The sequence below is a fragment of the Macrosteles quadrilineatus genome, unplaced genomic scaffold (genome assembly GCF_028750875.1).
Source record: "Macrosteles quadrilineatus isolate MER2022 unplaced genomic scaffold, UCM_ALF_1.0 Scaffold_9__3_contigs__length_116548681, whole genome shotgun sequence".
Classification (NCBI taxonomy): domain Eukaryota; kingdom Metazoa; phylum Arthropoda; class Insecta; order Hemiptera; family Cicadellidae; genus Macrosteles; species Macrosteles quadrilineatus.
The window spans coordinates 19,334,770-19,362,336 of record NW_026542602.1 but is presented as its reverse complement, the minus strand read 5'-3'; the positions used below and the strand labels follow the sequence as shown (position 1 = coordinate 19,362,336).

The 27,567-nt window shown below is 39.1% G+C and overlaps 1 protein-coding gene across 1 annotated transcript in view; it reads right to left on the bottom strand.

Moving 5' to 3' along the window:
• Positions 1-211: 211 nt before the first annotated feature.
• LOC129003274 (serine-rich adhesin for platelets-like) overlaps positions 212-27,567 on the bottom strand; it is a 45,065-nt gene continuing 17,709 nt past the window's right edge. Inside the window, exons 17-56 of the mRNA XM_054431565.1 lie at positions 27,301-27,447; positions 26,959-27,105; positions 26,614-26,760; positions 26,272-26,418; positions 25,930-26,076; positions 25,588-25,734; positions 25,246-25,392; positions 25,075-25,191; positions 24,733-24,879; positions 24,391-24,537; positions 24,049-24,195; positions 23,707-23,853; positions 23,365-23,511; positions 23,023-23,169; positions 22,678-22,824; positions 22,336-22,482; positions 21,994-22,140; positions 21,652-21,798; positions 21,310-21,456; positions 21,139-21,255; positions 20,797-20,943; positions 20,455-20,601; positions 20,113-20,259; positions 19,771-19,917; positions 19,600-19,719; positions 19,135-19,227; positions 18,722-18,864; positions 15,756-15,829; positions 15,322-15,425; positions 14,027-14,159; positions 13,652-13,824; positions 12,017-12,208; positions 10,843-11,037; positions 9,867-10,066; positions 8,382-8,574; positions 8,131-8,275; positions 2,780-2,893; positions 1,180-1,303; positions 803-1,038; positions 212-328 (exon numbers count right to left, since the gene is read on the bottom strand). Coding sequence (XP_054287540.1) covers positions 290-328; positions 803-1,038; positions 1,180-1,303; positions 2,780-2,893; positions 8,131-8,275; positions 8,382-8,574; positions 9,867-10,066; positions 10,843-11,037; positions 12,017-12,208; positions 13,652-13,824; positions 14,027-14,159; positions 15,322-15,425; positions 15,756-15,829; positions 18,722-18,864; positions 19,135-19,227; positions 19,600-19,719; positions 19,771-19,917; positions 20,113-20,259; positions 20,455-20,601; positions 20,797-20,943; positions 21,139-21,255; positions 21,310-21,456; positions 21,652-21,798; positions 21,994-22,140; positions 22,336-22,482; positions 22,678-22,824; positions 23,023-23,169; positions 23,365-23,511; positions 23,707-23,853; positions 24,049-24,195; positions 24,391-24,537; positions 24,733-24,879; positions 25,075-25,191; positions 25,246-25,392; positions 25,588-25,734; positions 25,930-26,076; positions 26,272-26,418; positions 26,614-26,760; positions 26,959-27,105; positions 27,301-27,447 — 5,746 coding nt within the window. The 3' untranslated portion in view covers positions 212-289. The remainder of the gene's footprint in view (positions 329-802; positions 1,039-1,179; positions 1,304-2,779; positions 2,894-8,130; positions 8,276-8,381; positions 8,575-9,866; positions 10,067-10,842; positions 11,038-12,016; positions 12,209-13,651; positions 13,825-14,026; positions 14,160-15,321; positions 15,426-15,755; positions 15,830-18,721; positions 18,865-19,134; positions 19,228-19,599; positions 19,720-19,770; positions 19,918-20,112; positions 20,260-20,454; positions 20,602-20,796; positions 20,944-21,138; positions 21,256-21,309; positions 21,457-21,651; positions 21,799-21,993; positions 22,141-22,335; positions 22,483-22,677; positions 22,825-23,022; positions 23,170-23,364; positions 23,512-23,706; positions 23,854-24,048; positions 24,196-24,390; positions 24,538-24,732; positions 24,880-25,074; positions 25,192-25,245; positions 25,393-25,587; positions 25,735-25,929; positions 26,077-26,271; positions 26,419-26,613; positions 26,761-26,958; positions 27,106-27,300; positions 27,448-27,567) is intronic.

Here is a 27,567-nt window from a genome sequence, read left to right as displayed (position 1 = left end):
TTTTGTTGCAGACCACTTAAAAAGCATAATTTTCACATAATATTGTGCAAACAATCCTAATTAGTAAAAATTGTCAACTACAAATCAGCTAAAACTTGTGTGTGTCTTGCAGTGATCCAACCAACACGTTTATTTAATTAACAACTCACAATAAAACTCAACAATTTGTAACATAATAATAATACAGGTATAATACACAATACAATAAATCACTTTATGTACATCACTATATATCAAGCTAGGAATCTTTTGGTTTATCACAGACAAAGGCCACTTAAAGAGCCACACATCATGTACTTGGTTCTTCTTTCTTCAACAGTTGATCGATCTGTAAACATGGAATTCAAAGTTACACACATTAGTCCATTTTGTAAAAGATTACAAATTAAGATGCTAACTAGGTTTTTGTTACGGATATCATTATTTGATCGCATTTTGAATCCATTTGTTTAAATTATGATTAAAAAGATGGTGTATTTCATACAAATCTGTTATTCACACTCTGTTGGCAGTTCAATTCAACTTCTGTAACTAACAACCTGACTAGAACCTATATATAGAAATGGGAAAAATCAAAGATTAAAACGAAGCATTGCATTTAAAAAAATTAAAGATTGATTTGACCAGTGCTTGATTTGTTGGGGAACGCGGCGGAACAGAGTTCCCGTACCTCCCTTTAAGAAAGATAAAAATATTGGCATAAACTGTCGGTACAAATTACCTTAAATAGGTTACAGTTTCGTTAAATTTTTTTTACAAATCCAATACTGGATTTGACAATAGTTATGCAATTGACATTGACCTGAGTCTTGTACATATCCTTGACGTCCTGCAGGTCCATTCTCAGCTCCTGACTCTCCTCTAGTTTCTCCCCATACAATAGCAGCAATGCATCATACTCTGTCTGTAGTGTGGATAGTGCTGCCAACTGCTTGTCCTGCACCTCCACACGGCCAGTCAGGGCTGCCAACTCATTGCTGAGTGCTGCCCTCTCTACCTCTCTCCTGGACAACTCCCATTGTAGTTGGTGTACTTCACCTGTACAATCAAGAGCAGTGAAGTAAAGACAGTGCTGCCAACTAATCACCCTACGAGCAGGTACATCTCATCTATGACTAGACTAGGAACATTAATCTTGGTTCTGAGGCAACTGGTGGATCACATGGTAAGTTTGTTTACCTTCTCTTTGCTTCAGTTGAGCCTGGAGTCCCTCGAGCAGAGAGGTGGTGTTCCCAGGCCGCAGACTGTCGTACACACTCATCCTTCCACTCATGGAGGCCGTCTCAAACACATCGTCTCCAAACTGCAACATTGTATCACGCTACATGTGTAACAAGTGAGTTAGATTTGTAGAAAAATATTCTTGTAATTACTGTAGTATGCTTTAGAACTAGAACTTAACGTCACTTAATGTACTTATTATTTAGAAATATATAGTAAAACATTAGCTCAGCGGTGGACATGGTGACTTGGGCAGAGATGCCAGACATTTCTCAATTTCTGATTAAGAACTGACCACAGACACTACTTTATCATTATAGTTGTTATTGCTATGGTTCAACATTTAAAAATGTTAAGCTTTTTTTTGGTTTATACTGGATATAGCTTACCTCGATCAAAGGGATTATATTAAAGGGGTTAGCTAAAGCTGAAAAATCCACACAGATCTACCCACTCCATTCAACGCTCATTCTTTATCATACTCAGCCTAAAATACAAAGCAAAGCCGTTTGTGACGTGAGTGTCGTTGTCTTTACGAATTTAATTGAAATGAATTCAAGCAAAATGGTTTTAGTTACCTTGCTTTGTCGAGTGATCCTTTGTGGTAGTACACTACTGTTAACATATTTTTTGTCATCCCAGTTTCAAGAATTTGAATCGTATTGATATTATTATTAGATTTACCTGAGTTCTTGTCGGTAAAAGTGTTTATGTCACCCTATGCATTTCTCCACCTTGTGTGGCATCTTCAGGGGTCTTCTTAATCCAATTATCACTTTCAATATGAATATAGTCTATATTGTATTATTAACAGAAATATTTACACACAGGCGGTCACTAGTATTGCGGTCGTGTCGATCGGACAATGTGTCAACGGACATGCTGCGGAGTCACGGCAGGTCTTTCTTCCTCCATTTCATTTCTTGGACTGCGGCTTTTGGAATTTAAATTTGGACCGTTCGAAGGGTTTTTGAACTTTTCTGGTTTATGATCGGCCGGGTGCTTTGATCAATGCAGTGTTGCCTGTTTGTCCCTGTGTTTCCAGGAATTATTAGTTTCAATATCATTTAATAAATTGTAGAGCTGGTGTAGTCTCATTTTCTGTTTAAGAGGGTGTTTCAATACATTTATATATATTTGTACATTTGTTTTGTATATGTTTGTATATTTGGTAGCTTTCTTGTACTTTTGCTAATGGTTATGTTTTAAGTTTTGAGTGGGTTTTGTTCAGAATCATGAGGGAATCAGAACAAGTAGCATAAGACGACATAATAAAAACAAGAATAATATATTAGCATAACATAACATCTTACCTACAAGAACTCAGGAAACAACAAAGGTAAATCTAATACACTTCTATTTTCTATGGTTTCAGACTTCTGGAGTCTATCGCCACATCCAATACATCAGGCCATCTATCCAATTTGGTTAGTTCCATTGTTACCTTGTAAAACACACATAACACAAACACCTTGCCATAACACCGGTTATAACTTCTCATTGGAGAAAGCTGTTATAGGAGAAACTATTATACTGAATACAATAACACAATACTCACTCCTGGCCACATGTTACTTGCTGTTGAGTCACAGACAGACAACCTTCCTAGACTGAGGGTGGGGGAAGAGCGGGGAGTGGTGGGGGGAGACTGACCTCGCATCTTTGTCTGCTCCTGTGACACAAACATGCAAAACAGCGAATATTACAGCCAAGAATCCCACTGAAAACCACACTCTAACTAAATACTTCCTAGCTGTCACCTGGCTGGGGAAATTATACAGGGTGTCCCAGAACTCTCTACCAATATTTTAGGGCATTGCTCCTGGGTAAGAAACATACCTAAATATCATATTTAAATTGTCCAGAAGTCCTTAGTTACTCACACAGCCGCCATTTTGTTTTTTTCAGTTATACATTTTTTTCTAAAGAATGGTTAAACATACGAAATGGAAACTTTGCACAAACATTTATGACAACTAGACAAAGCTAGAAAAAAATTATGACGATTTTTCAAATTCACAAAACAAAATGGCGACCATTTAAAATTGTTATAAAATCAACGGTTTTTGAGTTAATTAAGAGACAAAATTTTAAATGGCCGCCATTTTGTTTTATGAATTTGAAAAATCGTCATAATTTTTTTGTAGCTTTGTCTAGTTGTCATAAATGTTTGTGCAAAGTTTCCATTTCGTATGTTTAACCATTCTTTATAAAAAAAAATGTATAACTGAAAAAAAACAAAATGGCGGCTGTGTGAGTAACTAAGGACTTCCGGACAATTTAAATATGATATTTAGGTATGTTTCTTACCCAGGAGCAATGCCCTAAAATATTGGTAGAGAGTTCCGGGACACCCTGTATAAGCTTTACAATGATGTTCACCAAATAATGCCCAGTTTTTCAAAGCAAATATTTATTATTTTTATTTTGCTGATTTTTACCAAAGTGAATTGCTTCATTAAATAGCAATTTGAATTGTTCTAATCTGACAAGTTTTCTTTTTAATTGATTCACAAAAGATATTATTAAAATGTATTTAATGGGAAATAATTATAAGAGTCTATAAGAGGATTTTGACTAATTGCAATTTTATCACTAACTGAACAATTGCTGATCAAATCTTAACCTATAAATCCTGAAAAGTGAAAACCTAGTCAAAAGCCATCTTAACCAAACAGTATCTATATAATTAATACGCTACATGAAACTTTGTCGATTGAACTCCTCCGCCATTTCTTAACCGATTTTTTCCATTAACGTCTCATTGGAAAGAGCGTGTCGCGTAGATTTGCAAACTGGCCTTACATTTTTGAAAAAGTCCCTTGGGCTCAGCCGCAGTGGCTTTGAAAGTTCCCATGTTATCCTTATGAAGAACATAATTGTTTACATTTTGATCAGCTGCATAAGTTAATTGCTGTTATTTATTTTTCAATTCAACAAAACGCATTGGGTACATTATTTACTGATTTTGTTGAAATTAAATATTTACTACTTTAATTTACAATGTAAAAAATCGAGAAAGCCTAGGCAATTTGATATATTTTACATCCTACATAATGAAGAACACCTAAAATATGAAGATTCCCACAAACAATGAACAAGGATGTTAGCCGAAGTGTTACTATTTTGTAGGAAACACGGACTTAAGGGTGGGCTCTACCTCAGCTCGGAAATCTCAGAACGATGTTCGAAGTGTCCGCCAGACTGCGCCGTGTCGGTTCAACCCAGTTGGAGGGGAAGGGGTGGGAGGAGCTAGGAGGTTCGCGAGTTGACTGCCGCTCCCCGCTAGGCAGTGCAGTGCCCTGCGGAGCTCCCGACGCACACACGTGCAAGCGCAACCAGGTTGTTATTCGCGCGTCCGCATATCTTTTGCTTCTGTTCAAACCTCCATCATGCCCTGCCACCGACACTCACTGGCAGCAACGTGACGTTCGCTATCGCTCCCATAAGCTTATACAGTAAAAAGTAAAACATTCCTAAATATTGAGTCTTGTTTGTCATTATTGAATAAAAATAAAATACTTTAGTTATACTTTGTAAAGTATCACTACATTAAATTATAGTAATCTTAAGTTTTTTTTTAATCAACTGTTATAATTATTTATTTTCTTTTGTTGATGTTTAAGATTTTCATTATTATTTAACCTCTATTCCAACTGTAGCTACACCGTAATGGGCACAGAATCAGTCGGTATCTCACACATTCTTGGGGATTATAATTATGTAATTAATGTTTACAAAAAAGGCAATGGTGATATGAAAACTTCATTTTTATAGCATCTTTTATCACATAAAGAAAAAATCCATGCTCAATAATATAAATATGATTGTTCTTCCCTTTTTCTGTGTCCTATACGGTAATGTACTTTTTAGACGATTCGTTGACTAACATACGTGGCGAGTCTTGTTTACCTTTTTAATGTTATCTCGCAAAAAACGTCATAGCAACCTGTTACATACATACGCTACAACATACGCTTGTAAATTTAGTTACCCATCCTTCGTAATGTAATGACTATTTAATGTGTATTGTGATAATTAAATGCCAGAAACTTTATATATGGATATATACTGTATAATAGTTAGTTATGAATTAAATATTCATAAGTAATTATAGTAACTAATAAATATTGAACAGTAAATGTTGAATTTTACTCTTGTTTGTATACAAAGTAAATCTGGAAATAAACATCTGGTATTACCAGAGGACTTTGGCAACAATTCGGTAATATAATTGACTATTGGATACTTGTATTCGGAGTCAAAGGTACTATAAAACGAGAGTAGAATGACGAGAAATATATTTGTACACAAAATTGCATATTGCAAAGCTAATAATGAAAAATAAATATTACAAAAAGAGCTAGTATACTGAGTACATTCACGTTATATAAATGTTACAAAATAAAATCCAACACAGTAGGCCTAACGGCTGGTGACGGCTTAAAATCTGTCCCTAACAGGAAGTCCCCTAGGATACCTTGGATCTACCAGTTCCGGTAAAATACATTTGTACATACACTCAAAACACGGTGAAAATCAGTGCAAGTGTGCAAGCGAGTGAGAAACACTAGGTCGTGGTAGTCGCCTAGGTAGTCGCCTCAGTTGTCATCTTCCCGCGCGCGCGCATGCGCAGACGGCTCTGCGCCATGGTTTTGGGGATGGGGATGGGATTTTGAGGTTGTAGCCTAGTAGAGCAGTATAAGGCCTTAGCCACTTAAAACCCCTCGGTGCAGAGTAATTTAGTATATTGAAGCGCTGTTGTATGCCTACGGTCAGGAAGAAAATTGAAAAAAGTGTTGTTAAAAATTACCATGTTATTCTTATGGAGAAAATTATAACCGTTTTAATTTACTTGTTTATGGATACACGGTATGTTGATAAAATTTGGCAAATTCATTAATTTCAGTATACAACAAGTGCAACACTATGCAAGTGTATATAATGAATTACAAGTGACGTATGGTCAAGAAACACTTTTTACCTTCCCCGTAGCAGCACACCTAAGCACTCGTTAAATCTAATGTTATTTAAATAGGAATAAGTTTGTCTTATTTCTGGAAGTATTTTAGTAAAAATACTTTAATCATACAAGTTGAAATTTGCTTTGTGAATAGTTTTGCTGCGACAGGGTATTTTATTTGTAGACCCGAGTTATGACTTGTAGTGGTTTTTAACTTGAAGTTGAATGGCTGAGTGGTCAATAGTCTAGCAAGAACATTTGAGGTATCAGATTCAAGTCCCCAACTTGGAGGGGTTAATTACAAAAATTTAAAAATGCTGTTTTAATAAAACAGTACTATTGAGTACTGGTTTTCTAAAAAAACTCTTTATTATGGTTGTTATTAGAGCAATCTCATACCCGACGTTAATAAACAAACTTATATTTTGGTAAAGTATTAAAGCTGAATCTGTGCAAGCAAGTTGCGTTGGCTGAGTATAACTGTTTACAAAGAGGACAGTATACTCATCTATTTACTTATTTAATACGCAAGCAGGTTTTTTGTGACAATTAATCCGAGCAGCAGGGACACTAGTATGCGTAAAAACGGCGACGACGCAAAGATAGAATAGAATCAACCGAGAGGAGGGGAAATATCGATCGATGGCTGTGGTGGGAGAGCCGACGACAGGTTGAGCCGTTGGCCGCATGGCCGCGCCACTGCACGGCGCCTTGAAGAGCGCTTGCAAGCCTTTCGAGTCTGCGTGATTACATAGTTAGCATTCAACTTTTTAGTAAACTAATTCCAGATTCTTGTTTTTAAGAATCTATTGCACGTCTCCCGTTTTTTAAATTTTCTCTAAAAATTATTTTTATGTATTAAAACTCATTATAAAGAACGCCTCTTTTTACATTTTTCACCAACCTTTGAGCCCAAAATTTTTTAAATTATCAAAATTTAAAAAAACGGGAAACCTACATTAACATTTGACGGAAAATATGACACCAAGATCTTTTAAATCGGTTCACAATTGGGGCTACAATCAGGAAGAACTAAAACCCTTACATTTGCGCGCGCCAGACGGGTAGAGCGCACCCTTAACTTTATGATGATTGGCAAAAGAAAACACTCTAAGGCTGAATTAAACTGGTATGGCAAGGACATTAAATATATGTTTTCATAAAAGTCAAGTGATTTTAGAATAATATGACTACATCCAAGAAACCTTAGTAAAACTTTCATTAAAGAATCTGCATTTTTCACATTTAAGGGAAACAAAAAACCATCTGAACAACATTAGGCCTTTCAATTCTGCATTTTTTCAGGTATGTATAACCATTGGGTATACACGTATATAATTGAGTGTGAGTGTACGTTGATAATTGTATGTGTGTAGTTACGCTATAACAGTAACTAGCCAAATTATTGCCCATTGAAGCAAATACAATTTTGATAGCGAGGTTATGCAGGAAATCAGGCAGTTCTTAAGAAATGTAAACAAAATTTTATCGCTATACAAAAATGATTGAAATTTGTTAACGTTTGGCGACAATGGGTATAGTATCATGCAGACTACATTATCATTGACAAAGATCAACATGGACAACATAATGCAGCTATAAGTGGGAAATATTTGTAGAATATACTAAAAAAGCAGACCAGCTTTTGAAAAATGATAAAATATTTACAAGAAATGTTGAATATTAGAAATGTTGGAACTGTTAGGTACATCATCTATGAGTTGACTGTTTTAAACTCATCGGAAATTATGACTTTTATTAGTTTTTAAATAAGTTATTTGTTTTTAAATAACTACTTTACTTCTTTGCAACTGCTCGATTTCGAGCAACATGTACACTAGTCTTATTTTAAAATGTAATTGAGATTACTTTGAATAAATTTAGTATGCCTACCAGTAAATTTGTTCTGACTCGCCAAGCTGAATCGTTCATTGAACAGTTCCTACCTGCAATGCCGCAGTCTTTCTCCTCTCAGCCTCCAGAGCAGCTCTCTCCACAGACAGTTGCTGCTCCAAACTCCTTCTGTCTCTCTCACTCTCACACAGTTCACTACGCAGCTGCTTCAGACTCTCCTCATGTTCCTTGACCAGTCTGAAGTCAACAATCCAGGGTTAGTCACATAGAAGCAAAGACTAAAGCAAATCATAAATATGTTGATAGGCAATAACAGACAAAGTAAATATGAAAAGTGAGCTACCTGTCCTTTTCTCTCTCTGCTAGTTGCAGTTTGTCCTTGGCCTCTGTCAACAGTCCCTGGGTAGCCTCCAGTTCTCTCTGACCCGCAGACAGTTTGGCCTCCAGTCCAGCCCCTCTGTTGGTGGCCGTCATCAGCTGTTCTCTCAGCCCCCTCTCTGCTTCCACCAAGCCTGTCACTCGCGACTGAAGCTCATCTGACAAAAGTTGTATTGTGTGTTTAGATTGAAATTTGATAGTAATGGTAAATACCCCCCTTGCAGAAAACCTGCAGACTAAGCTAAGCAAATTTCCAATTTCCTGATTGGATTTTAACTAAAATATCTACTTTAAATGTCATATATATTATTAGCTTAACGAGTACTTAAGTTTGATGCTACAGGGAAGGTAGTAAAGTGTTTTTTTTTTTTAGTGTAATTGTTTAGTATGAAATAAAAAATAATTCCAAATTTGATCAAAATATGTTCATAAACAAGCAAACTCCAACAATATTTTCATACAGTCACCTGACAAATTGGCCTTTCTTGCATTGATTATAGCACAGAAAGTTGCTAATTGCTGCATCTACTTACTTTTGCCGCATAGTTTTTTTTTTTTTTTACTTACACCAGTATTCCTACGAAACAGCATGCTTTTATTAGGCACGTAGTACTGTAAGCTTGAAAATAAGTTGGCAAGACTTAAAGATATAAGCAGGTGCAGTTCAATGTTTGGATTTAACCTAACCGAAAAACGTAAAAAAAAAAAAAATAGTTTAGGAAGCGCTTATAAGGAGGAAATTCCAAAAAAACTGTAAATTCAAAACTCCCAAGTTATTATCATGGAGAATAAATTGTGTAACTAGTGTGTGAAGTGGCACTTTGCTGCACACAAGATAAATGTTTACGCACAAGCCGTAGGCGAGTTTGGAAAGTTTCTCGAGTGCAGCAAAGGTAGTTTGAACTCGTGTTACACATTATATTTTTCCTACAATTACTATAAAGCACATAAATAATTTAATAATTAGTCTATAAAACACTGTAAAAAAAAACTGTTTACATAACTGACTGTTTGTATCAAATTTTTTCTGAGTATTTTGCTAAAATCATGTGTTACTTTACTGAACATCCTCCATATTTATTGGGAACATCAAAATGTTTTAGAGAGTTTCTAAGGTTGAATAACTTTGCTTCAATAAAAAACCCATGGTAATATGGTATGTATTTTAAGTGTGCCAGTTTGCAAATGTTTTTATTCGATTACTCGTTGACCAGAGATTAAAACCGCTAAGTTTAACAATAATTATTATTATAAAACAGCTTTGTAAAATTTGGGTTTTTCAAGAGCAGAAAAGTGGATTATAGTACGGGAGAAGTTTGTTTGGTAGTTTGCGTTTTGCACAAGTTCAATAGACACAGTTTCCATAAATGAATGGAATCTATTTCAAATCAAATATTAAACTAATTTATATATATATCTAACATTCAACTAAATAACCAAGCAGACTTACTGATCTGCTGCAACAAGCTGCGTTCCTGTCTTTCCCATGCTGCCTGGTTCTGAGAGTTCTGTGCAGTGAGTGTGTGTATCTGCCGCACCAGTGGCTGCGTGGCTGCACTCACACTCTGCGCAACCTCCTCAGCCGCAGCCCCTGCAGTCTCCAGCCTGCGTAGCAACTCTGTGTGTTGTGTGCGCAACTCACGCACCTCTCTACCCAACAATTACACGTGTTAGTTATCAATATAGGATTTTACAAACAATAGACAATAGACAAGTAATTTAATTAAGAAATATTTGAGACTTCAAATTCAAAATATGGATATACAGCAGGTAACAACTAGATACTGGTTTTGTGTGCAGACCATACTGAGTTTGTCTTTTAATTATAAACCAAAACTTAAAGTTGGTTGAAAAAAACGTTTAAAAAATATTACATCATTTGATTAAGTAAACTATTTATTACAGAAAGCAAGACCAGTCAGTTAACTCTATTAGAGTTCTTTGAATGGGCAGCATATATTTCACAACTGTGAGGTTACAAGAAACAATGAATAAATAAACAATGAAGGAATTAACAAACTGTGAGTGTTGTTAGCTTTATGGCAAGCATCTTGCAGTTTAAGTGCAATCCCAGGCATATCCACAACTAGAGGACTGATTTTCCTTCTTTTACATCAGTTTACATTGGCATAAACACTAACAACAAAACAAAACAAATAATTGCAACTCACCAAGATTCATTAAGCTAAACCATCCTCGGAATTGAAACTGTCATGTATAAAATATCTGTTTGTGTTTTAAAAAAACCTCCTGGTTTATTTAGTTCTATATGCCTTTTTACAGTGTTATGTATGAACTATCTAGTGAATCCAACGCTTCTGCCCAATAACTTTCTCAGGTGATTTATCGCTCAACTCCACCCCTTGAGAAATATTTGTATTTCATTCAAGCTTTGGAGAGTTCGGTATTGTGAGAGCCAAACTCACTTGTCATGCAGCTCCAGTTGCTGGTCCAGTCTGTCTCTCAGTGATGTCACCTCAGCCTCCAAGCTGTCTCTCTGCTCAGCCACCTCCCCCCACTCCCCCTCTAGCTTCCGTCTCACCTCCGCCTCTGCCTCTGACTTGGCCTCCTTCAAGGACAACTGCAGCTGTGTCACTCTGTCCTTGCTGTCTGTCAACTCCCTGCAAACACACGGTATACTGTTACTTGGAGTGGCCAAGGAGATAAGGTAGGTATACAGCGTTGTAAAAGAAACAGGCTTACCTGTATGGCCTGGATGGAAAATAGTCTGCTCTGGCACAAGAAACTTAAAAATTGTCTTCAGCTGTTCTATAAGGATAAGAAATTTACTAAGGGAGTATGTTTTATCTATGGTTTCGACAAATCATGCATTGTTAGAAGCCAACATGATCACCATTAACTCATTGGATCAGCATGTTAACATAAAGGATCCTATATATTAAATAGGCAAGCATGTTTTCTTAAAACCTTTTTTTCTCAGCTCATATGCATCACAGGGAAAATGTACGCACACTGTTAGAAAGATATTTGCCTGTAGATGTGTAGAATCCCTTTATAAATTAAAATAGGTTCAATAATAAGCAGAATAAACTAATTAAAAATTAAAAATAAATAACATGGGCCTTATGGGTTGCTATGCTGGTGACGAAGTAACAACGAAATATAAACAGAAAACCAAAACAAATGGAATAAATTCCAATCACATATTTTATTTACAGCATGGGGTGAAAATCGAGAAGTTTCCACAATACATATTTTTGGTTGAGTTTTCGACCACGGGGCAACCTCTAGTTTGTTGTATTCCGTTTCATTAATTATGACTGCACGGTAAAATTGTTTTTGTTGTTGGTGTCAATGTTGCAACACTAACTTCACATCGACCTGAGTATAATTTTAATTTTCAACAAATTTGGGCTATCATAGCTCTTCAATCCCTCTCCCACATTACATCACAAATTGAGAACCTAAAATAAAATGTAATGGATTCCATTCCATAGCTTACATAATCCTTAGCTATCAAAACAAATAAACTAACTGGTCATTATAACCAATTAAATGGGTTTTTTACAAACTTTTTTCTTACAAAACAGGAAAAAACCCTTCTAGAGTAAAATAAATGTAAAAAACTTGTCTACATACTTTTGCAGAGACACGATGGTTGAAGTCAGATTTTCTACTTGGGACTGTAGCTGAGTCAGCTGATTCTCTAATTGATTGTTGGTCCTCGTCAGCTGATGCACAGCTTCTATCTGTGACCGCTCTACATCCTGCTTGGCTGACAACGCCTTCTTTGTTCTGTCCACTTCTTGTGTACATTCTTCTAATTGTTCCCTGTAAAAGCCTGACTGTTAGAATGTTAAGAGTTGTTCTGGCTGTTGGGTACTGAAGTAGACTGCATTGTGGGGACCAAGCACGAGGAGGGTAGAAGTTTCTATTCAGTTAATAACATGTGATAATTTGCTTTGCAATAAGATTTCTTTTCAGTTTGGGTTGGTGAAAAAGTTGGTAGATTGGATACAAACAACTAATTATTGACCTCAGCACGCTCTACCTGTGCTTCAATTTAACTACGCTTTTATTTTAAAACTAGCAAGTTGTCACAGTTTTAACATGGTGAATGGGATGTCTAATTCTATCATGGTAAAAGGTTTTAGTCTTTAAATGTTTATTCTTGTCATGCTGGGATTTACTACCAAACCTGAAGTTTCCTATGATCTGGGACCACATTTAAATATAAATCCTTATTTATCTTATCTTATCTTAATATAATATTATAAATGTGAAAGTTTGTGTGTTTGAAGTTCAATCACGCATAAACCACTGGACGGATTGGGCCGAAATTTGGCATGATGATAGCTTACATTCCCGATTAACATATAGGCAAATTCATCTCAAAAATCCTTTTGGGCTCCGCCCCAGTGGCTCTGTAATTCCCCATGTTAACCTTATGAGTACACAGCTGACTAAATTCTTTAATTACCTTTAAATATGATTAAAGGTAATTAAAGTTAATTAAAGAATTTAGTCAGCTGTTTCAACTAAAAAAGTTGGTTCTATGATATGGAAAAGCATTAAAAAGTTATAAGATTTACCAACAGGGTGCAGCACTATATTTTTTGCATTTATGAAAACAGCTGATTTGAACTAAGCACCAACAAAAAACTGTGATTCACAATGAGAACTGTCAAAGTAGGATTGTTTACAGTTATGTTTATGTTTTTCATTTCATGAATAATTTGTGATATTTTGCGAATTGTTGATAATTTATTTTTCTCAATTGTTTAGGTGAAGTGGTAGAACATTATGGCTATGGTAGATGTGTAATACTATAGAATACTGTAAATTTAAAAAAGCAAATTTTATCAAACTGTGTCCTCCCTTATTGCAATCGCAAAGCTTGAGTATAACTGCAATAAGCATTTTATACTTATATTCCAACCCCGTACGAAGGACGGGTACTCTGCTAGTAAGTTCATATATAGTTAGTATAACTGTTTATTTGAGACCATTTAAATATAAATCCTTATTTATAAGTTCATATATGGATAGTATTACTGTATTTGCAAAACAACAATTACCGATTACAATTTTAGATTGCAACAATTAATAATTTTAATTTTAAGTTTTTGCTTCGGTTCCAGAAACTTCCAGACACTCCAGACACTTCTTGTTGTTTTCTGTTTGTTTTTGGGCATCACTAAAAGCAGCTGAAAGAGCTTAAAATAATGTAAAATAAACCTAGATTTAACCATTTAAAAGCACTCAGTCTCTTACTTCAAGGAGCTGATAGTCTTCTGATTGTCCCGCTCAGTGGCTCGTAGTTTCTTGATGATGTTGTTGAGTGCCAGCTGTTGTTTGCTGAGTTTCTCTCCCTCGGCACGTAAGTCTGAGATCACCTGGTCCTTCTCTGCTTCTTCCTCAGCAACTGCGGCTGCCGCACGGGCTTGCTGTGGGATATAAGGAGAAGTTAATTTAAAATGTTTAACAGGTTTTAAGAGCATCGAGGGGGCCCGTGCACAGATTGCATATTTTAATTAACCTAATGAAAATCCCAATCCTACTCTCACATCTAATCCCATGCACTTTATGTTACTTACAAACAATACATCTCCCTACTACTGATGAAAAAACTCAATTCTATGATCATACCTCAAGCTGTTTCCGTAGAAGTTCCTTGTCACGTATCGCTTGCTGGAACTTCCGCTCCAAGGCTGCCAACCTTTGAGTAAACTCTTCACTCAACTCGCTTACATCTTGTTTCTGTAGACCGCTTTCAAGCTGACTGTAAAAATTGTTACTAATATGTTGTCACATCAAGTATAGCAATAGCAATAATTTGCCGATTTAAGAAATTACCAATCTTATGGTTTTCATTGAATTTTATAGCACTTTTAAAATGACTAGGGAAGCCTGTGGTTAATTTGGAATGTGATTAGGGTTGATAGTAAATACTAGCTAGTAAATACTAGGAGTTGAGTAGATAAATATTTTTAATAAAGCTGTGTTTTTCAATCATCCATTTCAATGATTTGTTTTCAATATTTTCAGTAAAACTCTTCAACAAAAACTACAGTTTTAAACAAGTTTTTACTTAGTTTTTTAAGTTCAGCCAAAGTAACGAGACAGCTAATTCAATAAATTTACAAAAATACAGTAGAGTCTTGATTATCCAACCTAAATCGGACGTGACGAGGTCAAATAACAAAAAAATTGAATAAAATAGAAAAAAACTATATTCGAGCTGGCGCTGTGACCGCGGGACGAGTTGAGGATCGTGCTGCGAGCGTTGGACATGTTGACAATTGTGTCGTAATAGCGGAAGATGGCGCCGTGACCACAAGACATGTTGAAGATAGCGCCGTGACTGTAGAATATGTTGATGATTGTGCCACAAGCGTGGAACATATTGACAAGTGTGCCCTGATTGCGGATAATGTTAAATATGGTGCCCATGACTGTGAGACGTGTTGACAATGGCACCGTTATCACAGGATGTGTTGACCATCCTACAACAATGGACAAGCGTGGGGCATGTTGAGGGTGGTACCGTGATCGCAGAATATGTTCAAGATGACGACGTGACTGATGATTGTCCAGGAAGGTTGAATAATCGAGACTCTACTGTAACATGAATATAAAAAAAAAGAAATTGCTTTAAAATCTTATACTCAGATTGCAGTGAATCAAGTCTCGATAATGGTGAATACAAATTATGAACGTAAGGTGTAATTATTGTTAAAAATACAAATGACTCATACATTTTAAATTACATACGGTATTTCATTTCAATAAAATATTTTTTATTTCTATTTTCTAGTAACTTGGCCAAATGACCAAATAAGTAGTAATGTACCTACATAAATTAATTACCCCAGCATTTACAAGTGATATTTGCTTCTAACCATAAAAGATGAAACATTATTAACTTAAACCATGCAACTTACCGCCTGAGGTCACCGTTTGTTTCTTGAAGGTCTGAGTTTAATCTGCTGAGATCTATCAACTTGGCCTCCCTCACTTCCAAGATTTCCGTCATTTCTGAAATACGCTGAAAGGAAACAGAAATAAATGAGTTAAGAACGTCTAACTGGATGTATTTTGAGAGACAATAATTTGTAAATATCTAAGTTATAAATTATAGGCTAGTCTTAAAATTTTTAAACTCTCACAAAAAATTCTTGAAAACTCTGATGTTTTTTAACACATTCACTACCGGGTGTCTGGAGACCTTACGTACAGTGGAGTGCGACAGCTGGTAGTGAACCTGTTAAGCAAATACAAGATTTTTAATGACCAAAGCAAAACTGTAAACAACTTTTGGAAGAGTGTATGTACTAAACTAAACTACATTTTATAGTATCAGTTCTTGGAATATCACCTTGAGTAGTTTATCAACTTCTGAACCATCATCAGAACCTCCACTAGAGGCCTCGGATAATTCTCTTTGGTGTCCTAAAACACAAATGAATTTGTATATAAATCATCACTCTCAATAGGCAAGATAGTATTGCAAGTAATTAATCAAATAAAAATATAACACTCAAAACAGGCACAATATTAATGTCGATGGCACAGTTATAATTATTAATATAATTAGTAGTGGTCCTCCGCCTACTTTTTGTTTCAAACTCTTTTTATTCCAACATCTGATAAAGAGAAAAATAATGTAACAATATCTCACTAGCAATTATACTTGTGAGCTTGAAAACTGTGCCTGGCCTGAGAGCAACTTAGAAAACGAGCTTAGAACTGTTGTGCTGGGGTGTTGGGTGTTGGGTGTACCATTATTGGCAGAGCTAATGAGAAGTTCACCTGCTTTCAAAAGATTTGGTGGGAAGGCCCACCTAGTATAAGCGGCCAATGGTTCGGATAGTTTTGATTATTTGAGAGTGTGCAAATTATCCAGGGACATATTTCCGAATAGGCGGACTAGGCGCCCGCCTAGGGCGGCAAATTTTAGGGGCGGCAAAATTTTGAGGGTAAAAAAATAAAAAAAACAAAGTTTTAATCTAAAAAAAATTTAGCAAATAATTTATTTGGATTAATTTTGAAACGGCAAAATATTTTGATTAAGTATACAACTATTTCAGAACGCATCCAAGTCAAACAAACGTCAATAGTTTATTACACAGATGTGTAGAGTTGTCCGTGCTGCCCTATTGGTCTGGCGGACATGCTCGCCGCGGGAGCGGGTCGCCGTGCCGGCCGCTATGTATTGACAAACGTAGAAAACACTCCCTTCTGTTTACTTCATACACCACTATGCAGCGACAGCACTATAGCTGAAAGATTCTTTTGCTAGGTTAAAATCAAGAAGGAAAGTGTGAACTAAATACTTACCACTGTACCAAACTTAACTAACTTAAAATTATTTAATATTCTTTCAGTAAAAGTACCTAATTTTTCTTTGCGATTCATGTGCTTTTTGTAAGAAAAAAATAGTTTAAGAAAACATACTTCTTTCATTTCAAATCAAAGCCAATAGCACGTCTCTCAAGTGGATCTGATTAATAGTGTTCAATGAAAAGCGTAATAAGAACTATTGTACACAGACGATTTTGTGTGCCGTTTAAAGCCGCAAAATGGGATTGTAAAAATACTGATTAGATTTTTAAAAAAATGGTGCCTTCCGTATAGGCCTATCCAACTCAGAATGTTTTGCAAAAAACGGCACAAAAAACATCCGTTAAAAGGGGTCGAAATAGTATATTTCTTACCTAGGGCCGAAAATGAGGTTTCGCCGGCTCGAGATAGTTTTTAGGTTCGAGACGAAGTCAACCTAAAACGATCGAGAGCTGCAAAACCATTTCAGTCCGTGGTACGAACGCCATTTTCCACACTAGCATGAGCTTAATTCACCACAATAATGATGCACACTGATAGTCAACACAACTAGAACTTTAAGGTTTTGTGAAGAAATAATTTGAGGAATCAGCAAAAATTAAAATAAATAGTTGTTAGGCAGCGGTGACAATAAAACAATTCTATTGCAATGCTATGGATACTGATTGTGTATTTAATATGCATACATGTTTAAAAAAGTAAGTAATCAGCTGATTTTGCGGCCCTAGGGATGTAAGAACCAGGTCGGTCCCCAAATGACGATGACAGCTGGCATGGCCAGCAAAACGTAACTTTCAGCCACCAATTAACGCATGTAAAACAGCTAAAAACATCATAGTGTGGTGAAAAGTCATTAAATTTGTTGATGCCGCATGCAATATTACTGATTATTTTTCCACAAAACCAGCTGACAGGGCATGCATTGGCCATTGGGGTGATATTAGTGAGGTCGGGGAGTGCGTTGAAAAGTGGGAGCGGGAGGGGCGGCGGCAAACTTTGTTGCCTAGAGGCGGCAGATACTTAAATACGTCCCTGAAATTATCACACCTACTTAAGCAAGATTTGCACCTACTTGTTCTATGAATAACACTTTTCATTGTCAAGAAATCGTCCTTTATTGTCATTATGCATAATGGCAAATTGTGCTTCAACAGGTGCAAAATTTGTTCAAATTGGTGCAGAAAACAGTATTCAGCAACTTATACTGAAATCGGCTTTTAAATTTAAACATGTTGAAAATTTTAAAGTAAAAATAACATGTAGGCCTACTTGGCTTTGTGACAAGTTGGCTATAGTAGGCTTGTTCTTATGAGGACTTAACAGATATATCCTATTAATTGAACTTGGTTATCGTATTAATCCAATAACATAACTTAGCCTAGGAATAGTCCTTGACAAGAGCTGTTAGCCGGAGCAAGCTATGCTATTTTCTCAATGTAAGTTTCATGTTATATGGAAATTTTTTCGTTACAATTATTATGTAGTCTAGGCATGTCTTAAATCTCATCATCAGGAAATTTCCTCTAACACAATCTATAGGACTAGTTCTGTCAAAGATGAATAATTCAAGTATACAAGTAAATGAAGGAAATAAAACCCAAAAATGTGGATAACACTCAGATAATAGCTTCCATGTCCACGCAACGTTGTAATAGGTAATGAAACGGCTGCGACCAGCTGTATGAAGCCAAGAAAGTAGGCCTAATTTTTTTTTAAATCTCAGTTTGAAAGATGCTGTTTCACGTAAGGTTGTGATAAAAAACACTATCTCAATCAATGTTAATGTACCGAGAAAAATAGCTAAAATTCCGCTACAACTACTTTAAAAATGTAGCTAGCTACGGCTAAAGCTACAAAATCTTAAAAGTAGCGTAGCTACAGCTAACGCTACAAAAAAAAGTAGCGCGCAACTGTAGTCCCAACACTGAGTACTGATATAAAACCACAGTAGGTAAAAAAACATCTTGAAATGTTTGCTCAATAGAACAATAAACATTTTACCTTTGACTTTGGCTGCAAAAACTTTACTGAGAGAATGTTCAGGATGAGATGTCCCAGCTACAAGGCTCATCTTAGAACGACAGCTAAGTCTGGCGGGGCTCTGTCTGGAAGCTGCACTGCTACTGTCACCGTTGGGGGTCGGACTGTAAATATTAACAAAAATAAGTTTTTTTAGGAATCCCATATTTTAACAAAACACTTTGTTTCAACAAGTAAGAGAAAATGGCAAGTTTTTGTGAACTTTTTATTTCTGTAGGATAATACTGAAGAACTATAATTCTTAAATAATTGAAATCAGAGAATTTAGTTCCCAATAATGAATTGTAACATTAAATCTCTAACATGGGTTAACACTGGCATGTATAATTGAAGCAGATTTTTAAAGTATAATGCTGCTTAACATTTTATCTTACCTTGAGATGATTTCGATATCCGAGGAGGTTGTAGTTTCCAGCTCGTCGCCAGAAGTGTGTCCACTGGAGCCAATTTTGATCATGTCTGACCGGCTAGAGAGAGAATATCAAGATATTACAATAATGAACATTAACCGGTACACAATTTTTTTTATTAAGCCTAATATATTAAAACTGCTTGTCTAAATACATCAAGTTAAAATTGCATTTTGAAAAGATTCACTCAATTGTAGCATTATGTAAAATCACTTATGTATAAAAGCTCAATGCTGCAGTCTCTCCAGACTGCTTGGATCTGGAGTAAACAATGGCAGTATTTCTCAAACAAAAAACTAAGACTATTCTCTGTCTGCCAGTAGGTTGGTGAGATAGGAGGTTGATGTAGATGTACCTAGAGTTGTCTCCTCCCCACTACTGGCCATCAGTGTGCCTTCCTCACAGCTAGACACTACAGTTTTCACTTACCTCTCAGATGATATAGGAGAATGTTCTCTGTGAGGTGGTTGCTCAGTCATTGCGTCTGCCAGTAGGTTGGTGAGATAGGAGGTTGATGTAGATGTACCTAGAGTTGTCTCCTCCCCACTACTGGCCATCAGTGTACCTTCCTCACAGCTAGACACTACAGTTTTCACTTACCTCTCAGATGATATAGGAGAATGTTCTCTGTGAGGAGGTTGCTCAGTCATTGCGTCTGCCAGTAGGTTGGTGAGATAGGAGGATGATGTAGATGTACCTAGAGTTGTCTCCTCCCCACTACTGGCCATCAGTGTGCCTTCCTCACAGCTAGACAATACAGTTTTCACTTACCTCTCAGATGATATAGGAGAATGTTCTATGTGAGGAGGTTGCTCAGTCATTGCGTCTGCCAGTAGGTTGGTGAGATAGGAGGTTGATGTAGATGTACCTAGAGTTGTCTCCTCCCCACTACTGGCCATCAGTGTACCTTCCTCACAGCTAGACACTACAGTTTTCACTTACCTCTCAGATGATATAGGAGAATGTTCTCTGTGAGGAGGTTGCTCAGTCATTGCGTCTGCCAGTAGGTTGGTGAGATAGGAGGTTGATGTAGATGTTCCTAGAGTTGTCTTCTCCCCACTACTGACCATCAGTGTGCCTTCCTCACAGCTAGACAATACAGTTTTCACTTACCTCTCAGATGATATAGGAGAATGTTCTCTGTGAGGAGGTTGCTCAGTCATTGCGTCTGCCAGTAGGTTGGTGAGATAGGAGGTTGATGTAGATGTTCCTAGAGTTGTCTTCTCCCCACTACTGACCATCAGTGTACCTTCCTCACACCTAGACACTACAGTTTTCACTTACCTCTCAGATGATATAGGAGAATGTTCTCTGTGAGGAGGTTGCTCAGTCATTGCGTCTGCCAGTAGGTTGGTGAGATAGGAGGATGATGTAGATGTACCTAGAGTTGTCTTCTCCCCACTACTGACCATCAGTGTGCCTTCCTCACAGCTAGACAATACAGTTTTCACTTACCTCTCAGATGATATAGGAGAATGTTCTCTGTGAGGAGGTTGCTCAGTCATTGCGTCTGCCAGTAGGTTGGTGAGATAGGAGGTTGATGTAGATGTACCTAGAGTTGTCTTCTCCCCACTACTGACCATCAGTGTGCCTTCCTCACACCTAGACACTACAGTTTTCACTTACCTCTCAGATGATATAGGAGAATGTTCTCTGTGAGGAGGTTGCTCAGTCATTGCGTCTGCCAGTAGGTTGGTGAGATAGGAGGTTGATGTAGATGTACCTAGAGTTGTCTTCTCCCCACTACTGACCATCAGTGTGCCTTCCTCACAGCTAGACAATACAGTTTTCACTTACCTCTCAGATGATATAGGAGAATGTTCTCTGTGAGGAGGTTGCTCAGTCATTGCGTCTGCCAGTAGGTTGGTGAGATAGGAGGTTGATGTAGATGTTCCTAGAGTTGTCTTCTCCCCACTACTGACCATCAGTGTGCCTTCCTCACAGCTAGACAATACAGTTTTCACTTACCTCTCAGATGATATAGGAGAATGTTCTCTGTGAGGAGGTTGCTCAGTCATTGCGTCTGCCAGTAGGTTGGTGAGATAGGAGGTTGATGTAGATGTTCCTAGAGTTGTCTTCTCCCCACTACTGACCATCAGTGTACCTTCCTCACACCTAGACACTACAGTTTTCACTTACCTCTCAGATGATATAGGAGAATGTTCTCTGTGAGGAGGTTGCTCAGTCATTGCGTCTGCCAGTAGGTTGGTGAGATAGGAGGATGATGTAGATGTACCTAGAGTTGTCTCCTCCCCACTACTGGCCATCAGTGTGCCTTCCTCACAGCTAGACAATACAGTTTTCACTTACCTCTCAGATGATATAGGAGAATGTTCTATGTGAGGTGGTTGCTCAGTCATTGCGTCTGCCAGTAGGTTGGTGAGATAGGAGGTTGATGTAGATGTACCTAGAGTTGTCTCCTCCCCACTACTGGCCATCAGTGTACCTTCCTCACAGCTAGACACTACAGTTTTCACTTACCTCTCAGATGATATAGGAGAATGTTCTCTGTGAGGAGGTTGCTCAGTCATTGCGTCTGCCAGTAGGTTGGTGAGATAGGAGGTTGATGTAGATGTACCTAGAGTTGTCTCCTCCCCACTACTGGCCATCAGTGTACCTTCCTCACAGCTAGACACTACAGTTTTCACTTACCTCTCAGATGATATAGGAGAATGTTCTCTGTGAGGAGGTTGCTCAGTCATTGCGTCTGCCAGTAGGTTGGTGAGATAGGAGGTTGATGTAGATGTACCTAGAGTTGTCTCCTCCCCACTACTGGCCATCAGTGTGCCTTCCTCACAGCTAGACACTACAGTTTTCACTTACCTCTCAGATGATATAGGAGAATGTTCTCTGTGAGGAGGTTGCTCAGTCATTGCGTCTGCCAGTAGGTTGGTGAGATAGGAGGTTGATGTTGATGTACCTAGAGTTGTCTCCTCCCCACTACTGGCCATCAGTGTACCTTCCTCACAGCTAGACACTACAGTTTTCACTTACCTCTCAGATGATATAGGAGAATGTTCTCTGTGAGGAGGTTGCTCAGTCATTGCGTCTGCCAGTAGGTTGGTGAGATAGGAGGATGATGTAGATGTTCCTAGAGTTGTCTCCTCCCCACTACTGGCCATCAGTGTACCTTCCTCACAGCTAGACACTACAGTTTTCACTTACCTCTCAGATGATATAGGAGAATGTTCTCTGTGAGGAGGTTGCTCAGTCATTGCGTCTGCCAGTAGGTTGGTGAGATAGGAGGTTGATGTAGATGTTCCTAGAGTTGTCTCCTCCCCACTACTGGCCATCAGTGTACCTTCCTCACACCTAGACACTACAGTTTTCACTTACCTCTCAGATGATATAGGAGAATGTTCTCTGTGAGGAGGTTGCTCAGTCATTGCGTCTGCCAGTAGGTTGGTGAGATAGGAGGTTGATGTAGATGTTCCTAGAGTTGTCTTCTCCCCACTACTGACCATCAGTGTGCCTTCCTCACACCTAGACACTACAGTTTTCACTCACCTCTCAGATGATATAGGAGAATGTTCTCTGTGAGGAGGTTGCTCAGTCATTGCGTCTGCCAGTAGGTTGGTGAGATAGGAGGTTGATGTTGATGTACCTAGAGTTGTCTCCTCCCCACTACTGGCCATCAGTGTACCTTCCTCACACCTAGACACTACAGTTTTCACTTACCTCTCAGATGATATAGGAGAATATTCTCTGTGAGGAGGTTGCTCAGTCATTGCGTCTGCCAGTAGGTTGGTGAGATAGGAGGTTGATGTTGATGTACCTAGAGTTGTCTCCTCCCCACTACTGGCCATCAGTGTACCTTCCTCACACCTAGACACCACTACAGTTTTCACTTACCTCTCAGATGATATAGGAGAATGTTCTCTGTGAGGAGGTTGCTCAGTCATTGCGTCTGCCAGTAGGTTGGTGAGATAGGAGGTTGATGTAGATGTACCTAGAGTTGTCTCCTCCCCACTACTGGCCATCAGTGTACCTTCCTCACACCTAGACATTACAGTTTTCACTTACCTCTCAGATGATATAGGAGAATGTTCTCTGTGAGGTGGTTGCTCAGTCATTGTGTCTGCCAGTAGGTTGGTGAGATAGGAGGTTGATGTAGATGTACCTAGAGTTGTCTCCTCCCCACTACTGGCCATCAGTGTGCCTTCCTCACAGCTAGACACTACAGTTTTCACTTACCTCTCAGATGATATAGGAGAATGTTCTCTGTGAGGTGGTTGCTCAGTCATTGCGTCTGCCAGTAGGTTGGTGAGATAGGAGGTTGATGTAGATGTACCTAGAGTTGTCTCCTCCCCACTACTGGCCATCAGTGTGCCTTCCTCACAGCTAGACACTACAGTTTTCACTTACCTCTCAGATGATATAGGAGAATGTTCTCTGTGAGGTGGTTGCTCAGTCATTGCGTCTGCCAGTAGGTTGGTGAGATAGGAGGTTGATGTAGATGTACCTAGAGTTGTCTCCTCCCCACTACTGGCCATCAGTGTACCTTCCTCACAGCTAGACACTACAGTTTTCACTTACCTCTCAGATGATATAGGAGAATGTTCTCTGTGAGGAGGTTGCTCAGTCATTGCGTCTGCCAGTAGGTTGGTGAGATAGGAGGATGATGTAGATGTACCTAGAGTTGTCTCCTCCCCACTACTGGCCATCAGTGTGCCTTCCTCACAGCTAGACAATACAGTTTTCACTTACCTCTCAGATGATATAGGAGAATGTTCTATGTGAGGAGGTTGCTCAGTCATTGCGTCTGCCAGTAGGTTGGTGAGATAGGAGGTTGATGTAGATGTACCTAGAGTTGTCTCCTCCCCACTACTGGCCATCAGTGTACCTTCCTCACAGCTAGACACTACAGTTTTCACTTACCTCTCAGATGATATAGGAGAATGTTCTCTGTGAGGAGGTTGCTCAGTCATTGCGTCTGCCAGTAGGTTGGTGAGATAGGAGGTTGATGTAGATGTTCCTAGAGTTGTCTTCTCCCCACTACTGACCATCAGTGTGCCTTCCTCACAGCTAGACAATACAGTTTTCACTTACCTCTCAGATGATATAGGAGAATGTTCTCTGTGAGGAGGTTGCTCAGTCATTGCGTCTGCCAGTAGGTTGGTGAGATAGGAGGTTGATGTAGATGTTCCTAGAGTTGTCTTCTCCCCACTACTGACCATCAGTGTACCTTCCTCACACCTAGACACTACAGTTTTCACTTACCTCTCAGATGATATAGGAGAATGTTCTCTGTGAGGAGGTTGCTCAGTCATTGCGTCTGCCAGTAGGTTGGTGAGATAGGAGGATGATGTAGATGTACCTAGAGTTGTCTTCTCCCCACTACTGACCATCAGTGTGCCTTCCTCACAGCTAGACAATACAGTTTTCACTTACCTCTCAGATGATATAGGAGAATGTTCTCTGTGAGGAGGTTGCTCAGTCATTGCGTCTGCCAGTAGGTTGGTGAGATAGGAGGTTGATGTAGATGTACCTAGAGTTGTCTTCTCCCCACTACTGACCATCAGTGTGCCTTCCTCACACCTAGACACTACAGTTTTCACTTACCTCTCAGATGATATAGGAGAATGTTCTCTGTGAGGAGGTTGCTCAGTCATTGCGTCTGCCAGTAGGTTGGTGAGATAGGAGGTTGATGTAGATGTACCTAGAGTTGTCTTCTCCCCACTACTGACCATCAGTGTGCCTTCCTCACAGCTAGACAATACAGTTTTCACTTACCTCTCAGATGATATAGGAGAATGTTCTCTGTGAGGAGGTTGCTCAGTCATTGCGTCTGCCAGTAGGTTGGTGAGATAGGAGGTTGATGTAGATGTTCCTAGAGTTGTCTTCTCCCCACTACTGACCATCAGTGTGCCTTCCTCACAGCTAGACAATACAGTTTTCACTTACCTCTCAGATGATATAGGAGAATGTTCTCTGTGAGGAGGTTGCTCAGTCATTGCGTCTGCCAGTAGGTTGGTGAGATAGGAGGTTGATGTAGATGTTCCTAGAGTTGTCTTCTCCCCACTACTGACCATCAGTGTACCTTCCTCACACCTAGACACTACAGTTTTCACTTACCTCTCAGATGATATAGGAGAATGTTCTCTGTGAGGAGGTTGCTCAGTCATTGCGTCTGCCAGTAGGTTGGTGAGATAGGAGGATGATGTAGATGTACCTAGAGTTGTCTCCTCCCCACTACTGGCCATCAGTGTGCCTTCCTCACAGCTAGACAATACAGTTTTCACTTACCTCTCAGATGATATAGGAGAATGTTCTATGTGAGGTGGTTGCTCAGTCATTGCGTCTGCCAGTAGGTTGGTGAGATAGGAGGTTGATGTAGATGTACCTAGAGTTGTCTCCTCCCCACTACTGGCCATCAGTGTACCTTCCTCACAGCTAGACACTACAGTTTTCACTTACCTCTCAGATGATATAGGAGAATGTTCTCTGTGAGGAGGTTGCTCAGTCATTGCGTCTGCCAGTAGGTTGGTGAGATAGGAGGTTGATGTAGATGTACCTAGAGTTGTCTCCTCCCCACTACTGGCCATCAGTGTACCTTCCTCACAGCTAGACACTACAGTTTTCACTTACCTCTCAGATGATATAGGAGAATGTTCTCTGTGAGGAGGTTGCTCAGTCATTGCATCTGCCAGTAGGTTGGTGAGATAGGAGGTTGATGTAGATGTACCTAGAGTTGTCTCCTCCCCACTACTGGCCATCAGTGTGCCTTCCTCACAGCTAGACACTACAGTTTTCACTTACCTCTCAGATGATATAGGAGAATGTTCTCTGTGAGGAGGTTGCTCAGTCATTGCGTCTGCCAGTAGGTTGGTGAGATAGGAGGTTGATGTTGATGTACCTAGAGTTGTCTCCTCCCCACTACTGGCCATCAGTGTACCTTCCTCACAGCTAGACACTACAGTTTTCACTTACCTCTCAGATGATATAGGAGAATGTTCTCTGTGAGGAGGTTGCTCAGTCATTGCGTCTGCCAGTAGGTTGGTGAGATAGGAGGATGATGTAGATGTTCCTAGAGTTGTCTCCTCCCCACTACTGGCCATCAGTGTACCTTCCTCACAGCTAGACACTACAGTTTTCACTTACCTCTCAGATGATATAGGAGAATGTTCTCTGTGAGGAGGTTGCTCAGTCATTGCGTCTGCCAGTAGGTTGGTGAGATAGGAGGTTGATGTAGATGTTCCTAGAGTTGTCTCCTCCCCACTACTGGCCATCAGTGTACCTTCCTCACACCTAGACACTACAGTTTTCACTTACCTCTCAGATGATATAGGAGAATGTTCTCTGTGAGGAGGTTGCTCAGTCATTGCGTCTGCCAGTAGGTTGGTGAGATAGGAGGTTGATGTAGATGTTCCTAGAGTTGTCTTCTCCCCACTACTGACCATCAGTGTGCCTTCCTCACACCTAGACACTACAGTTTTCACTCACCTCTCAGATGATATAGGAGAATGTTCTCTGTGAGGAGGTTGCTCAGTCATTGCGTCTGCCAGTAGGTTGGTGAGATAGGAGGTTGATGTTGATGTACCTAGAGTTGTCTCCTCCCCACTACTGGCCATCAGTGTACCTTCCTCACACCTAGACACTACAGTTTTCACTTACCTCTCAGATGATATAGGAGAATATTCTCTGTGAGGAGGTTGCTCAGTCATTGCGTCTGCCAGTAGGTTGGTGAGATAGGAGGTTGATGTTGATGTACCTAGAGTTGTCTCCTCCCCACTACTGGCCATCAGTGTACCTTCCTCACACCTAGACACCACTACAGTTTTCACTTACCTCTCAGATGATATAGGAGAATGTTCTCTGTGAGGAGGTTGCTCTGTCATTGCGTCTGCCAGTAGGTTGGTGAGATAGGAGGTTGATGTAGATGTACCTAGAGTTGTCTCCTCCCCACTACTGGCCATCAGTGTACCTTCCTCACACCTAGACATTACAGTTTTCACTTACCTCTCAGATGATATAGGAGAATGTTCTCTGTGAGGTGGTTGCTCAGTCATTGTGTCTGCCAGTAGGTTGGTGAGATAGGAGGTTGATGTAGATGTACCTAGAGTTGTCTCCTCCCCACTACTGGCCATCAGTGTACCTTCCTCACACCTAGACACTACAGTTTTCACTTACCTCTCAGATGATATAGGAGAATGTTCTCTGTGAGGAGGTTGCTCAGTCATTGCGTCTGCCAGTAGGTTGGTGAGATAGGAGGATGATGTAGATGTACCTAGAGTTGTCTCCTCCCCACTACTGGCCATCAGTGTGCCTTCCTCACAGCTAGACACTACAGTTTTCACTTACCTCTCAGATGATATAGGAGAATGTTCTCTGTGAGGAGGTTGCTCAGTCATTGCGTCTGCCAGTAGGTTGGTGAGATAGGAGGTTGATGTAGATGTA